This window comes from Aotus nancymaae, unplaced genomic scaffold, assembly GCF_030222135.1.
Source record: "Aotus nancymaae isolate 86718 unplaced genomic scaffold, 86718_ANA_hifiasm-v0.15.2.pri h1tg000010l, whole genome shotgun sequence".
Classification (NCBI taxonomy): domain Eukaryota; kingdom Metazoa; phylum Chordata; class Mammalia; order Primates; family Aotidae; genus Aotus; species Aotus nancymaae.
The window spans coordinates 59,937,520-59,954,873 of NW_026988421.1; the positions used below are offsets into that span (position 1 = coordinate 59,937,520).

The 17,354-nt window shown below is 37.9% G+C and overlaps 1 protein-coding gene across 2 annotated transcripts in view; it reads left to right on the forward strand.

The window, feature by feature from the left end:
- Positions 1-2,409: 2,409 nt before the first annotated feature.
- MYPN (myopalladin) overlaps positions 2,410-17,354 on the forward strand; it is a 108,356-nt gene continuing 93,411 nt past the window's right edge. The window contains exons 1-2 of one of the 2 annotated variants that reach the window (XM_064374176.1): positions 2,410-2,667; positions 14,938-15,840. In XM_064374176.1, the coding sequence (XP_064230246.1) occupies positions 14,939-15,840 (902 nt within the window). In that variant the 5' untranslated portion in view covers positions 2,410-2,667; position 14,938. Of the gene's footprint in view, positions 2,668-14,932; positions 15,841-17,354 lie in introns of those variants that run through there. The other variant, XM_064374177.1, reaches the window with a different exon arrangement.

Sequence of the window (17,354 nt, forward strand, 5' to 3'; positions counted from 1 at the left end):
GTATCTGTATTTGAAAATGTTGCAGAAAAATTAAAAGAAGAAGATGACTGCCATTCAGAATTTCTTTGGTTTCTTTTTTTTTTCTTTCTTTCTTTCTTTTCTTTTCTTTTCTTTTTTTTTTTTTTTTGAGACAGAGTCTTGCTCTGTTGCCCAGGCTGAAGTGCAATGGTGTGATCTCAGCTCACTGCAACCTCCACCTCCCAGGTTCAAGCGATTCTCCTGCCTTAGCCTCCAGAGTAGCTGTGACTATAGGCGCGCACCTCCATGCCTGGCTAATTTTTTTGTATTTTTAGTAGAGACGGGGTTTTGCCACGTTGCCCAGGCTGGTCTTAAACTCCTGAGCTCAAGTGATCCACCCTCCTCAACCTTCCAAAGTGCTAAGATTACAGGCGTGAGCCACCGTGCCTGGCCAGCTTATTTTTTCTGTAACTCTTTTTTTTTGCATTTTAAAACTACTTAAATTCTTCATATAGATTCCTAATTTCACTGCCCAACCAGTTTTATTCTAGCTTTTAGTATGAGTCTCTTCCAACCTTAGTATTCTATACCTGGGTGAAAGAATACCAGGCTCACCATGGCAGTTTGCAGGAAAGTAAAAATGTGTTTGCTTATAGTGTGTTTAAACATTGCCCTTGCTAGCCACCCAAAATAGAGTTTCTACTCTCCCACGTCCCCACCCAAGACCTAGCAGCACTTACATTGATTATGGCTTAAGATCTGAGTGGGATAGTGGAGGAAGATCCTCTTTTTAAATAAAAAGAAATTGTTGGCATATCCACATAAATAGAATATGTAGAAGGACAATTAAGTGGTCTTGACATTAGTATCAGCACAAGATTAGGTAAGAGAGCAAATGAATCTGTATGTCGAAGCTCTGGATTACTGTGGTAATGAGAATAACCTATTTGGAGAATGCATTTCCTCCTGTATTATCCTCAATATCAGTTATTTTAATCTGAATTATTTAAAAGTGTTACTCATTTTTTTTGCCTGCGTAAACATGAAATTACATTAAAAAGGTATAATTAAACCTCCAATGCAATCACAATAAACAAAGAAATTTTATATCTATTCAATGTACTATAAATAGTCTCATGATGACTGAAGAGGATAAAGGTCTCTTAGTAAATTCCATGAGGTCAGAATTTTTTGCGTATTTTGTGCACTGCTTTATACCCAGTGCCTGGTACAGAGTAGGCATTAAGTAAGTAATTGTCAAATGAATGAATGACTAGGAAGAAACCCTATAAGCAGTTGTGTTGTGACTTAATTAAGAAAGCTAGATTTAAACCAATATATTTCATGCCATCAGAATCCAAGAATGATTCTTTTAAAGAATAATAACCATCATTTAAGTCTGAATTTTCTTTTCTTTTCTTTTTTTTTTTTAAATAAAGATGGGATTTCACCATTTTGGTCAGGCTGGTCTTGAACTCCCGACCTTAGGTAATCAGCCCACCTTGGCCTCCAAAGTGCTTGGATTACAGGTGTGAGCCACTACGCCCGGCCAAGTCTGAATTTTCAAAGTCCTGACTTCTTTTTTTTTTTTTCATTTTGGCTCTGCCACACCAGGAAGTCCTGACTTCTACCATGATTAATAATGTAATAGCATCATTTAATCTGTACTAAGCAAACAGGTTAACTCTTTTCAAATTTATTTATTTATTTGTTATTTTACTATTATTTTTGAGATGGGAGTTTTACTCTGTCCCCCAGGTTGGAGTGCAGTGGTACAATCTTGGCTCACTGCAACTTCTGCCTCCCAGGTTCAAATGATTCTCCTGCCTCAGTCTCCCAAGTAGCTGGGATTACAGGCATGCGCCCCCACACCTGGCTAATATTTATATTTTCAATAGAGATGGAGTTTCGCCATGTTGGCCAGCCTGGTCTTGAACTCTGACCTCAGGTGATCTGCCCACCTCAGCCTCCCAAAGTGCTGGGATTACAGGCATGAGCCACCACACCCAGCCAAGGAATTTTTAATGTTAGTTACCTTCTCTGCTTTTCCTTAGCCTTTGGACAAACCATTCAAAAAAGCTCTCAGCTTTAAAATGTCAGACCTTAGCTTCGTGTTGGCTTTTCATAGTCAAATTTCCTAAAATGTATCAGTGATTTAACAAGAGTAAATTTCCTGTTGATTAAAATTAAAGATCTTAAAAATTAAGAGTTTTCATACATTGAAAAATAATGCCATTTTTTGACTGACGAACCGTGGTATGATGCATTTAGTGTTAATTCCAAACATCAATCAATAAATAACTTGGGCCTCTAGCTATAAGGGAAATTCTATAGGTAGAAGAACTGATTGACCCCCACCCCCCATAGGTGCTGTCCTGCTATGGAATCCCTTTGCTCAGTTTTCTCCTGTCCAATCAGGTGGAATGTTTCACAGGCACATGGTTTATACAGCTCAAAATAACTTGGGACCTGTGAGCTGACAAATGCTCTGGCTCCGGTGGTGACAGGTTGTCCAGCTTCTCACAGCCATCTTCACTGAAACTAAGGTTAACTCCTCACTCTCTATGGACGGCTACTCTCTATTTCCAAGGGCGTGAAGAATTTTCCTCTTCTCCTGTGCTTTCATCTAAAAGTTCTCCCTGGATAATCATCACTGCAGTGGAGTGCCTGGCTTGGACATCCTCATCTGGGTCAACTAAAAAAAGAAAGGTAATATCCAGATTTAAGTTCACAAGTGTGTTTTGATAACAGGGAACTGACAGTGGAAAAGTGAATATTTCAAAGAACTCATTACTGTTACTTGAAATGAAGCCTAGGATAGCTGTCTAATTATATATGGTGGGACATGAAATTAAGTAAAAAATAAAGCTTTCTACATGTAAAGATTTTGAAGGGATTGATGAGACTCACAGAGATAACAGCCTATTTGAGTTCCTAAGGAAAAATATCTCAATAGAGGAAGTTGTGACATGTTGCATATCTCACTGGCATTTTCCACACATTCATTTATTAAAAGAATGTTGTTTATATAGAGAATATGGATGCAATGCCCATTTCCTTTTTAAAGGAAGTTGAATCCAAAATAATATGCCTGCATAAAGACGTTCATTTAAAATTTTTTTTATCATGTAAAAGGATATGCTTGCTATATTTAGTATTGGGAGATCTGCTCGCTGGATTAATGTACACAACAGCTGCAGAAAGTCTTGCTCAAGGGACATTGCTCTTTCTTTCTCCTTTCTCTCTCTCTCTCTCTCTCTCTCTTTCTCTCTCTCTCTCCCCCTTTTCAGCTGCATCAGAAAGACACTTGACAGTCAGTGGCAAATGTTTGGCCTGGCACATTGCACTATTAGCAGTAATTAGATGCACATCTCAAGTTATATTTTAAAAACTGTATAAGCAAAGAAAAAGATGAATTATTATGTATTTCCAGTCCTCAAAGTGAACATTACATTAATGGTGTTAAGGAATTTTATTACCTTATCAACAGATTTTTATATACTTATTAAAGATATTAACATCAGCTTGAAAGAAACAAAACAGTTATTCAGTTTTCTTTCTCAAAAAACTATGATTCGATTACTTCTACTTTAGGAATAATGAAATGAATCCTACAAAGTCCAAATTAAAAATCTGTCATAACTTTATAGTCTCTCCTTAATAATAACAGCTCTTGAGTTCACATAAAATTCATAGTCCTTTTCTAGGAAATTGGGAATGTCTATACTTATAGCTATCATAAACATATTTGTTAAAACAGAAAGTAAGATATACTGTCTGACACATGATTTGACAATAAGCAAAATATTTAAAATCAAGGCCATCCTGAGAATTCTGAAATATATGGGTAATATACTTACAGAGGTGTCAAGAGACAAAATTATAGGCATTACAGAATCTTATAATAATGGACTATGAAACAAACAGTTGAACACTATCCAAATTCTGGAAGTGTGTCTCTATCCTCACTTATAGTATGTGGCTAATGCTACTGGAACTCATAATAATGTGTTAAAACCTCAGTCTTTCATATATGTACAATTTATAATATAGATACTACTATAATATGCTTACAAAGGCACTTTCAGTAGAACAGACACAGAACCACAATTTATGGACATAAGGAGTTGAATGAGTTTTTATCCAAGCTGGTTTTGGAATTCATAGTGGTAGTTTTTGCAATTTACATTTGAAGATATGAGACAACAGGTAAATCAGTTTCCATTTTGAAAGGGTTTTAATGAACTAATGTTGGTATGTGAAATAGTGAGAGTTCAATTTTTCAACAGTTAATTCCTACATGTAATGGGAATACTAGACTCAGTTCATTAACCTGAAAATATAAGACAAATGCTCCTGCCAACCCTAGAATAATAGTTTTTTCATTCACATTGAGATTTGACAAAGGTGCTGCTGGTCTTATGGTGTTAGATAACAAGATAAAAAAATGAAAGGATTTTCTTTTTCTTAATTTTTTAAAATTTTTTGTTTCCATATCTGTGCTAGAAAGGGTTTTCTTAACAGGTTTTCCCCTCTCCTAAGGGATGAAAAAGACTCAAGCACCACAGAGATTTTTTTTAAAATTTCTATGGTGCTTCATGCTTGACCAAATACTTTAAAAACTACTAGAGCATTATGCATTTGCTTAAAGGGAACAACTCAAGTAGAGACCAAATGGTCTGTTTGGAAATTTAACAACATTTTCAGCAGATATATTTTTGGTGGGAACAAAAGTTGGTGGGACTATTTACCTGCAGTAGCTACAGCGTTCTCTGCGCTCACGTGTAACCAGAGTCACCTTGACAAGATCTGTACAGGCTGCCTGCTACACAGACCTCCACTCGGAGTCACAGTGCACTCCACTGTCAGGGAGGGGCCCAATAGAGCCTCTGGACAAAGTGCTTGAACTAGAGCTTGATCTTGAGATTCCTTGGGACACCTATCCTTCTCTCAATCTAGCAAATGTAGATTTTCAAATCCTTAATTACCTTAAAAAATGACACAAATAGTAAAAAGCTGAAAAAAAATGAGTGTTAAATTTTTGCATTTAAAAAATAAGTATTTGAGTTAATAGAGATTGACAAAGGTTTCTCATTTGGGATTTCCTATGTAACAGTTCAGTTCATTATGAATGGTAAGATCTTGAGAGTGATATAAAACCTCCTATGCCTATCACCTTTGTAACAACCACCAAACCCTTTTTCTTTTTTGATCCTAGATTCTTGAAGTCTTCTTGGTTGCCTTCCATTAGCCTTTCCATGGGCCATAGGATTTATCTGTTACACTATGTCTTTGTTGTCTTTCAGATTAAATAGCACCTTTGAGCTTTGGCTGCAGTGTGTTTCACTAGCGATTTCCTACATGCTTATCCTCCTCTGGATACAAAAACATACATAATATGCTTCGTAGGAGCCAGTCTCTTTTTCTCCCATTCAAACAAAATCTTTACTTTCTTTCCTACATTCTTACTTTTACCAATTAGATTAAAATAATAAGAATAAAATGGCCTACTCACCTTTGGCCTATTATCTAAAAGACTTTTCATTCCTTAACCTCTCCCCTTCAAGGAATGTCCCTAGTTAAACAGATTCCCACTAATTCTCTGATGGATCATCTCTGCTCCACCTCTTTATCTCAACATTCTTTTCTAATGTATACATTTGTCTGTATTTATCTTTGTCTATATTTATATTTTCTTTTTTCACACTGAAAAATCTTTGAGATAATGAGTCTTAGGTGACTTCCATATTATTATTGACACATCATTTCCATATTCCTCCAGTTCTTACTCTGGTAATACAGTATATACTAATTTCCTAAATTACTAATGCCATTCACACCAAAAATAGACTAGAAATAAAACTAAGGTGAGATAATCACTGTGATAGTGAGGGGATGGCTATTGTAACAGGTGTACCAAGTACACTTCATCTGCACCCAGATTTTAAAAAGAGATCTGTACATAACTCTCTGGGACTGATTCATATTCACTGGGATTTGGTTTTTGACTCAGCAAGAGTTGCTCCAGAAGAACTGACTTAGACACTTCTCTAGGGTGAAATCATGGGATATAGAAGGCAAAACCAACAGGTCAATACTGGCATTAAAGAGAGGGAGCAAAGTCTATTTTTTTTTTCTTTTCCTAAAAATATTCTGGGCATATTAATGACACATCAGCAGCAAAAGGTCACCTCAAATTTGCATAGTTTACAACAGTGTTTAAGTGTTTTCACAAACAAACCTATGAAGTAAGTAGGGTAGTTCTGCTCATCCCTGTTTATATGAGTTACTTAAACATGTTTATCTTTTCCTATTCTGGCTCTCTTCACAAATAATTAACTATTAGGCTATTTTTGTGCCTGCCTCTAAACCAGATTTACGTTACTTGGGAGTTCTTTGTCTTTTTCATGAATGTGCTTCCCACACTACAGTGAATGTAGAGCAGTTTTTTAAAGATACATGTAGCTAGGTGCAGAGACTCATGCCTATAATCCCAGCACTTCGGAAGGCTGAGGTGGGCGGATCACTTGAGCCCAAGGGTTGGAGACCAGCCTGGGCAACATAGGAAAACTCCATCTTTACAACAAATTTTAAAAGTTATCTGGGCATGGTGGAAAGCACCTGTAGTCCTAGCTACTTGGGAGGCTGAGGTGGGAGGATTGCTTGAGCCCCAAAGGTCAAGGCTGCAGTGAGCCATGACCACATCACTACGCTCCAGCCTGGGTGACAGAGTGAGACCTTAAAAAAAAAAGAATCCTTTTTTTTCAGCTACAAAGGTTTAATTGACAAATTAAAAGTTTTATATATTTATGGGGTAATGTTTTGCTATATGTATACATTTTGCAATGATTAAATCAAGCTAATTAATATATCCATAGCCTCATATACTTACCACTTTTTTGTGTGGTGAGAAAATTTAAGCTCTACTCTTTTAGAAATATTCAAGAATACATTACATTTTTACTAACTATAGTTCCCATGCTGTACAGTAGGCCTCTATAATTTATTCCTTCTCCTGTGTAACTGGAACTTCGTACCCTTTGACCAATATCTCAGTATTCCTCCCACCCAGATTTGCTTTCTCATTTAAATACTTAATACTTCACAGCCATAAAACTTCAGTATTTATGTTTGAATTCAAGTTACTTCATACTAGGTTTTGCCAATTGTCTGGTCAATGCCCCAGCTTAAATATTCATGTTATAACTAAAAAATGAGTTTATTCCATATATTTCCAACCAACAGGGTCTTCTTAGAGCCTGAGGAAGGATAACACCAAGTTAACATGAGTTGAGAAACATGTCCAAAGGTATCAGCCTCAAACTTTTGTTTTTATGAACCCAACTCTCTTTTTTTTTTTTTGAGACAGTCTCACTCTTTTGCCCACACCGGAGTATGGAGTGAAGTGGCTCGATCTTGGCTCATAGTAACCTCTGCCTCCCCGGTTCAAGCAATTCTCCTGCCTTAGCCTCCCAATTAACTGGGATTACGGGCACCTGCCACCACCCCTGGCTAATTTGTCATATTTTTAGTAGAGACGGGATTTCATCATGTTGACTGGGCTGGTCTCGAACACCTGACGTCAAGTGATCTGCCCACCTTGGCCTCCCAAAGTGCAGTGGTTACAGGTGTGAGCCACCATGCCTGGCCATAAACCTGACTCTTACATTTTCAGAAAGTTCTTAAGGCAGATCCTCTTTTTGGGAAAAGTCCTAGGGGAAAAAAAATAGAGATATTTAGGAAACTAAAGGAAGTACAGTAAACTGTCTATGTTGCCCAATTGGTTGACCTGACTTGCTAAAGTCAGACTTGATAACTGATGCCACATTGTTTCATTTCAAATCTGTACCATTTCACCACTGCCATGATCTGTTTTCAAGGACAACTACTCCTTCTTTTGGAAGTGGAAAAAGATCTAATTTTCCATTTTGTAAGAAACAGAAAAGAGGAAACAAAGTCAAATGTCACTGTGGCCAGGTGCAATGGCTCATGCCTGTAATCCCTGCACTTTGGGAGGCTGAGGCAGGCGGATCACTTGAGGTCAGGAGTTTGAAACCAGACTGGACAACTTGGTGAAACCCAATCTCTACTAAAAATACAAAAATTAGCCAGGTGTGGTAGCGCACATCTGTAATCCCAGCTACTCAGGAGGCTGAGGCAGGAGAATTGCTTGAACCCAGGAGGTGGAGGTTGCAGTGAGCCGAGATCGCACCACAGCACTCCAGCCTAGATGACAAAGTGGAACTCCATCTCAAAAAAAAAAAAAGTCAAATGACACTCTGAATACTGCAGCTGAAATTTCTAAGAGAACTCATGATTTTCTTTCTTGAAACCTGCTCCTGCCTCATCCCAGCAAATGATTCTGCCAATGACCTAGTTGCTCATGGCATAAATATTGGATTAATTCTTGACTCTGCTCTTTCTTTCACATCCCACTTTTAATCCATCAGCAAACGTCACTGGCTCTACTTTTAAAGGTATCTCAAATATGAGCATTTCTGGCCATCTCCCACGGCTACCGCTCATTGGTCCAAGCCACCATCATCCCTTATGTAGCATGCTGCTATCGCTTCCTAACTGATTTGCTCACTTCCACTTTTACTTCCTTCAGTTCGATTCTTTGTATAGCAGCCATGATTGAACTTTTTCAAAACCTTGCCATCTCCTTCTCAAAATCTTTAAATGGTTTTCCATTCACACATTTAATAAACTTTGAAGTCTTTTCTGTGGTTTTCAAGACCTTAAACAATCTGGCCTTGTATCTTTCTGACCTCATTTTCTTTCACTCTTCTTTTTCACTCACTTCTTCGCTCACTGGGCTTGACTTAAACATACAAAACACTCATCTCTTCAAGACTTGATGCTTACTTCTACCTTAGGAGCATTCTTTTTCCCCCGATAGTCACATGAGTAAATTCTCCACTGCATTATAAACTTTGCTTGACTTTCTTAGCTAAAATAACACACCTTCTTCCCTCCTCCATTATTCTCTATCCTCTTTTTCTATTTTATTTTTCTTCCTAACATTGATATTTCCCCTACTAGATTGTCGGTGGAACACTGAAGTGGAAGAAAGAAAAGTGAAGTGTTAGGAAGAAAAATAAAATAGAAAAGGGGGATAGAGAATAATGGAGGAGGGAAGAAGGTGTGTTATTTCAGCTAAGACAGAGACTTTGACTTTTGTTTACCACTGAATCCACAGTGCCTAGAGCACTGCCTGGCACATAGTAGATGCTCAATAAATATTTATTGGATGAATGAATGAATTATATGCTAGCACTTGTGATTTTTTAAGTACATATTTTATAATAGTTATAAAATTAATGCTTAAAAGACAAAGTTTTAAAACTAATGCTTAAAAGAGAAGATGATAATTTTCATATTTTTTATTTTGGCTAATATTTTATCAGTTTAACAATCTATATATGCATTTTCATCTGAGACTCCTCAAAGATAGCATTGCTATCCTAAGGCCGGGTGACTCACGCCTGTAATCCCAGCACTTTGGAAGGCCGAGGCGGGTATATCACCTGAGGTTGGGATTTCAAGACCGGCCTGACCAACATGGAGAAACCCCGTCTCTACTAAAAATACAAAATTAGCCGGCTATGGCGGTGCATGCCTGTAATCACAGCTACTTGGGAGACTGAGGCAGGAGAATCGCTTGAATCTGGGAGGTGGAGATTGCAGTGAGCCGAGATCACCCTTGCACTCCAGCCTGGGCAACAAGAGTGAAACTCTGTCTCAAAAAAAAGGAATTGTTATTCTATTTGACAGATGAGGATAACTGAGATTCAGAATGCCTTAAGTGACTTTCTCAAGAAAACAGTTACGTAGTGTTGCAGCTGGGACTCAAACCCAGGTTTCTGATTATAATCAGATGTCCTTTGATACTTCTGGTATGAAACAGAGCATTCCAGCCTGGCCAACATGGTGAAACCCTGTTTCTACCAAAAATACAAAAATTAGCCAGGCATGGTGGTGGGTACCTATAATCCCAGTACTCTGGGGGTGGAGGCAGAATTGCTTCAACTCGGGAGGCAGTGAGCCGAGATCGTGCCATTGCACTCCAGCCTGGGCTACAAGAGCAAGAGTCTATCTCAGAAAAAAAAAAGGAAGAAAGAAAAGAAAGCATAATTTCAGTTATTTTATCCACCATAAACAAATTTTCACTTGAAAGTCACCTTAAAGTTATGATTCCTTTACCAGCTTATATTTTTTCTGTGTGTCTGTAAGTTTTCTTTGTCCTCCTTTATTTGTCCTATTTTATCCTACAATTAAAAGTGAAAGATAACAATAGATTTAGCAGAAAATTCTAATGAACACATGAATTCAACAAATATTTATTGACCACCTCCTAAGCGCTATGTGTGAGCAGAGATGATGATGTACAAAACATAGTGAGGGAGACAGAGAAGAAAATACACCCATTTAATGTATTGTGATAAGTACTGTATTTGGAGACTGCATCAAGGACAGTGAGCTTTGGGAGCATATTGGAGAGGTACCCAACTCGGAAGAGAAGAAATCCCAAGGCAGGGATGTCTCAGCTAGGAACCGAGGACCATGTAGGACTAGGCCTGATAAGACAGTGAAAAGAGTGGGAGGCAGCCCAAGCAAAGAGAATACAAAGATCTGAAGTCAACACAGTTCATTCAGGAGACTGTATTTCAAAATACACATACACTGAATTAACTATGAAGGGAGACTTTGGTCTCTTCAAAGATTTTCCCTCGGATCAAGTCACTGAACTGGTTCTACCTCCATTTCTTATCTATAAAATGGAGACCATGCTACATGGCCATAGTTGTTAGATAATAATAATTATTATTATAGTAATAGTAACTTCATTTATTGAATGTTTACTAAATGCCAAGCACATTTAATCATCACTTCAACCTATGATATGGCTACTGCTATTACCTCTGTTTTACAGATGAGTAAACTGAGGAGTACAGAGTTTAAACTTTCCCAAGTTTAAACTAGGATATTAGGAAGTGTCAGAACTAGGATTTGAACGAGTTTTATCTGATGCCAAAGTATTAGGTCATAAATACTACATCAAAACATTAAAGAAATCTTTATTTTGAATACCTGAAAGTTTTGTTATTATAATAATTTCTCATAACCATAAGCAGAAGAACAGGTACATTAACACCTCAATTGGCTTCTTTTCTTAAAAAAAAAAAACTTATCTAAGAATTTTCTTTTCCATTTCCACCACAAATATAAACTTTTTTAAAGTTCTTCAACTTTAACATCACCTTCACCAAAGTATTGTTTCTTACTGACATCAGCTGAATACCCATTATAGTGGCAGGCCTTGTTTTAAGGACTTTGCCTTTGATGTTATTAATCCTCTGGGAAATAGATTTTTTTTCATGTTTTACAGATGAAGAAACCAAAGCTCAAAGAAGTTAAGTAAACTTCTCAAAGTTACATAATTGTTAAGAGATGAAGCAGAATTTGGAATCAAATCTATCTGGTACCAAGACCAATGCTCATTCTATGTTGCCTTGATGTAAAAGCCATCTTAAAATAAAGAGTAAAAGACAGTCATATTAAAATACAATATATAGGCCAGGCACAATGCCTCATGCCTGTAATCCCAGAGCTTTGGGATGTGGAGGTGGGAGGACCACTTGAGATCCTTTGAGCTAGAGACCAGCCAGGGCAACGTAGAGAAACCTTGTCTCTACAGAAAATGTAAATATTAGCCAGATGTGGTGGTGTGTGGCTGTAGTCTCAGCTACTTGGGAAGCTGAGGCGGGAGAATTGCTTGAATCTAGGAGTTTAAGGCTGCAGTGAGCTATGATGATGCCACTGCACTCCATTCTGGATGAAAGAGTGAGACCCTGTCTTTCTTTTCTAAAAAAAAAAGAAAAAGAAAGAAACAAAGAAAAAAGAAAGAAAGAAAGAGAAACAAGAAAATAAAACACAATAAACAGTAATGTCCAAGAAAGCCATCCTGATTTATAAGGCACTTGATTTCCCCCCACCATCTAAACATACACAGAAATGAGGCTAAAGAAATAGTTGAGTTACAAATGAGGATTTTTAGTGTATTAATTACATTTTCAAATAACATTTTGCACTTTATTTCATATGTCTTTAACTGTTCCTCCATGTAGTTGATGCACAAATGAGAAAGATTTTCAATTTGGGTATCAATTATACTTCCATATACTATTTTGTGTATTATTCACTGTTCCACAAAATTTAATATATAGCCATATAGTTCTACGTAATGAGTATGTAATAATTCAATTAATTAATTTCTTATTACTGACATGGTTCCAATTTTTTTAATATTATCATGTGATGAACATCTTTGTAGACAAATCTTTGCCCTCCAACACCTTTACATTTTATTTATTTATTTAGGCAAAGTTTTGCTCTTGTTGCCCAGGCTGGAGTGCAATGGTGCAATCTTGGCTCACTGCAACCTCTGCCTCCTGGGTTCAAATGATTCTCCTGCCTCAGCCTCCTGTGTAGCTGGGATTACAGGCACCCACCACCATGCCCAGCTAATTTTTTGTATTTTTGGTAGAGACAGTGTTCCACCATGCTGCCCAAGCTGGTCTCAAACTCCTGACCTCAGGTGATCCACCCACCTTGACCTCCCAAAGTGCTGGGATTACAGGCGTGAGCCACTGCACCCAGCCACCTTTGCATTTTGAATTGATCTTTTTAAAAAAGCACAGTGGATTTCATCCAAATAAGTGGCTCTAGTAGGGGCAATCTCAGTCTGTGGCAAGTAGGTGGGAAAAATATTTTACTGTGGGTGGTCCTTTCAGTCATCTCTAATTGCCCCTCAAGGTGGCCACCTGCTTTGCCAATTTAGAGGTTAGTTTGGGATAGCATTCTAGAAGTTTGGGAACTAGGAGAGTTCCTAAGAGGCTTTATGTGTGATATAAGTGATACTATGGTATAAGAGAAAGGAAAGAAATCAACTGAAGTAAGTTCTGTCATCAGATGTTAAAGCCAGGAAAGATTTAGAAGATTACTTTTTTTGCCTCCTTTCCCAGCACAGGGCCCAGCACCCAGTAGCCAAGAATGACAAATAGTCTTCATCTCCATTGCCATCTCTGACTGGTGATGGCTGAAAGAGTGGAATGCTAGGAAAGTCAAGGTCAAGGGGAAGAGTACTGAAATTGCAGAGCTGCATCTTTTAAGGATGAGAGAGAGTGACAGCCCCAACCACAAATTTGCCATCCTTTAGTAAATATTTGAATGAATAAATGGATATAATATTAAAAATATAAAATTGGCCTGCATTATTATATTATATTATTATTATTATTTTGAGGCGGAGTCTTGCTTTGTTGCCCAGGCTAGAGTGCAATTGTACAGTCTTGGCTCACTGCAACCTCTGCCTCCCGGGTTCAAGCGATTCTCCTGCCTCAGTCTCCTAAGCAGCTAGGATTACAGGTACCTGCCATCATGCCTGACTAATTTTTGTATTTTTAGTAAAGATGGGGTTTCACTATGGTGCCCAGGCTGGTCTTGAACTCCTGATCTGGTGATCCATCCACCTCAGCCTCCCAAAGTGCTGGGATTACAGGCATAAGCCACCCTGCCAAGCCTATCCTATTATTTTCTTTATTTTTTTTTTTATTTTTATAGAGACGGGGCTTCACCATGGTCTCGATCTCTTGACTTTGTGATCTGCCCGCCTCGGCCTCCCAAAGTGCTGGGATTACAGGCATGAGCCACCACGCCCAGCGATATTATTTTCTTAAGACTTTACAAATACTTATTTTTTGAATAGGCAATATCTCATATAATTAAAATTCAAAAGTTAGGAAGAATACAGAGTGAAGTCTCCTGACAAGCATCATATTCCACTGTCTCTTCTCCTCTTAATCAAAGTTAATTTAAGATTTTTTTAAAGCCTAGGCTCTAATTCATATCTTTGTAGCCTTATGTGAAGAGGCTAAATCATCATAGTTTTCAAAAGCAAGTTGAGCCTAGTAAAAACACTGAATTTAAACAGCTTGTCTCTAGCGAGCTTGTCAAAAACAAAAACACTATTTTCCATGAGCTAGGTAGATCAAGTCCATATTTTCAGTAACTAGATGAGATTATGTTGTCAATATCTTTCAATTTCTATAATTCTATTACATTCAAGGTAAAAAGGAGAGGGTGGAGAGCAAATCTCTGTGTATGAAAGCATTTTATAACTAAAAGACCATTATAGGTATTATCAATATCAAGCTTAGGAATTTTATTTAACATTACTATACTTAAGTCATAGCTTTCACAACTGAACTTGCATTTAAAGAGTTTAATAAAGTGATAATCATCCAGGTTATTTTCAATTTAAGGGAAATTTTATTCTGTTCTTTTTTTTTTTGAAATAAAGACGGGGTTTCACCATGTTGGTCAGGCTGGTCTTGAACTCTCGACTTCAGGTGATCTACCTGCCTTGGCCTCCAAAGTGCTTGGATTATAGGCGTAAGCCACCACACCAGGCCTATTCTGTTCTTATTTATTTCATAATTTGAGAGTAATACTTAAGTCTTTGAAGTTTATAAAAGGGGATGGGCACAGTGGCTCACGCCTGTAATCCCAGCACTTTTGGAAGCTGAGGTGAGCGGATTACTTGAGTCCAGTAGTTCGAGACCAGCCTGGGCAACATGGCAAAACCTTGTCTCTGTAAAAAATACAAAAATTGGCCAGGTGTGATGGCACATGCCTGTAGTCCCAGCTACATGGAACGCTGAGGTGGAAGGACTGTTTGAGCCCATGATGCGGAGGTTACAGGGAGCTGAGATTGCATCACTGCACTCCAGCCCGGGTGACAAAGTGAGAACTTGTCTCAAAAATAAATAAATAAATAATTTGTAAAAGTGTTAAAATTAGGCAATTCTTTATTTTGAGCTTTCAGTTCTAACAAATCTGCTGTGCTATAATAGACATAGACTTGTTATTCCCTAGAAATGATCCAAACTTTCTGTTATTATTATTTTGTGACAGCATGCAAGACGACAGCATAGAAGCTTCTACTTCCATATCTCAGCTTCTAAGAGAGAGCTATTTAGCTGAAACCAGACATCGGGGAAACAATGAGAGGAGTCGAGCAGAGCCTTCCTCCAACCCTTTCCATTTTGGCAGTCCTTCTGGCGCTGCTGAAGGAGGGGGAGGCCAAGATGACCTTCCAGATCTTTCAGCCTTTCTGAGCCAAGAAGAATTGGATGAAAGTGTCAATCTGGCAAGACTGGCCATCAATCATGACCCTTTGGAGAAGGCAGATGAAACTCAAGCTAGAAAACGACTTTCTTCTGATCAGATGAAACACTCACCTAATTTAAGTTTTGAGCCTAACTTCTGCCAGGATAACCCTCGAAGTCCCACCAGCTCTAAAGAAAGCCCCCAGGAGACAAAAAGGCCACAGTATTGTTCTGAAAGTCAGTCCAAAAAAGTATTCTTAAATAAGGCTGCTGACTTCATTGAAGAGCTATCCTCCCTTTTCAAAGCCCACAGCTCCAAAAGGATTAGACCTCGTGCCTGCAAAAACCACAAGAGTAAACTGGAATCTCAAAACAAAGTTATGCAGGAAAATAGCTCCAGTTTCTCAGATCTGTCAGAAAGACGAGAAAGATCTTCTGTTCCCATCCCTATCCCTGCGGATACCAGGGATAATGAAGTGAATCATGCCCTTGAACAGCAGGAAGCCAAGAGGCGTGAAGCGGAGCAGGCTGCCAGTGAGGCAGCTGATGGAGACACTACCCCAGGGTCTTCACCTTCATCTCTCTACTATGAAGAACCTCTGGGGCAACCTCCCCGGTTCACTCAAAAGTTACGGAGCAGAGAAGTTCCAGAAGGAACTCGAGTACAGTTGGATTGCATAGTGGTAGGAATTCCACCACCTCAAGTAAGGTAAAAATGCCCCATTAGTAATGTTGAGTTAATGTTGCTTTCCATCTACCATGACCCTCCTAAGTATTACCCTGTAAGTGTGTGGTTTCAAAAATTATATACTCCCTTTGAGAAAAGGAGTCAGTGTCTAACGCAGCTTGGTCCAATAATAATGTAAACCTAGTCGTGTATGTAATTTTAATTTCTCTAGTAGCCACATTTTTAAAAACTAAAAAGAACCAGGTGAAATTAAAGTTAATTACATACCTTATTTAGCCAACATATTAAGAAAATTGTCATTCAACATATAACCAATATAAGGATTATTAATAAGATATTTTACATTATTTTCATCATACCAGGGATTTGAAACCCGGCGTGAATTCTACACTTACAGCATATTTCAATTTGGATGTTAAATTTCCCTAGGGAATATAACCTGCATTTCATCTGGGCACAGTGGCTCACGTGTATAATCCCAGCACTTTGGGAGACCAAGGCGGGCAGATCACTTGAGGTCAGAAGTTCAAGACCAGCCTGGCCAACATGGCGAAATCCCATCTCTACTAAAAATACAAAAAACTTAGCCAGGTGTGGTGACAGGCACCTATAATGCCAGCTACTCAGGAGGCTGAGGCAGGGAGAATTTCTTGAACCTGGGAGGCAGAAGTTGCAGTGAGCTGAGATCACACCACTGCACTCCAGCCTGGGCTACAGAGTGAGACTCCATCTCAAAAGAAATAAATACATACATACATAAAATGTATAATTAAAAATTCAGTTATTTAGTTGCACAAGCCACATTTCAAGTGCCCAATAACTGCATGTGTCTAATAACTATAGTATTGGACAGTGCAGGACTACAGTTTATAGCCTAAAAAAGGTCTCTACTCAATGAATACCTGCAGTATTTCTTAAACTTTAAAGAAAGCCAAATAGTAGCATAAAGACTGATAGACTTGGGCTGAGGCTAAAGTCAATTTAAAGACTCATTGTACGTGTATTAAATGTATTATAAACTTTCAATGTCAGCTTCATGAACACTATGTCTGATGGACAGAGATGATATTCATTTTTTATTTGCTTACCAGGTTTGGCTTGTCTGTGAGGCAAATGTCTCATATATAAGTTACATGTAAGTTTCAGGACTCCTCATTTGCCTAGGCTACACCTAATTTTGCATTCTAATTTTATTTTACTTTTTAAAGGAGCCCTTCCACATTTATGAGCTTCAGGTCCCACAAAACCTGGAACCAGCCTTAGCCCGCAGGGTAACATGTGCTACCTTTGATATTATAATGGAATAATATGTGAATAATATGGTTGAAGTGGATTACTTTTGTAGAGAATTCCTGGTATTTAGAGTCCTAGAAGAGTTTCTTTGTAACTACCTGGTTATTACTAGAATATGATTTCATTACTATTTAATATTTATTCTCTGTATGTAAATAGGGCATCTGGGCATCATCTTTTTATTCCATAATATTCATATTATAGGACAATACTAGTATTAATATTAATAATAGTATTTTGAT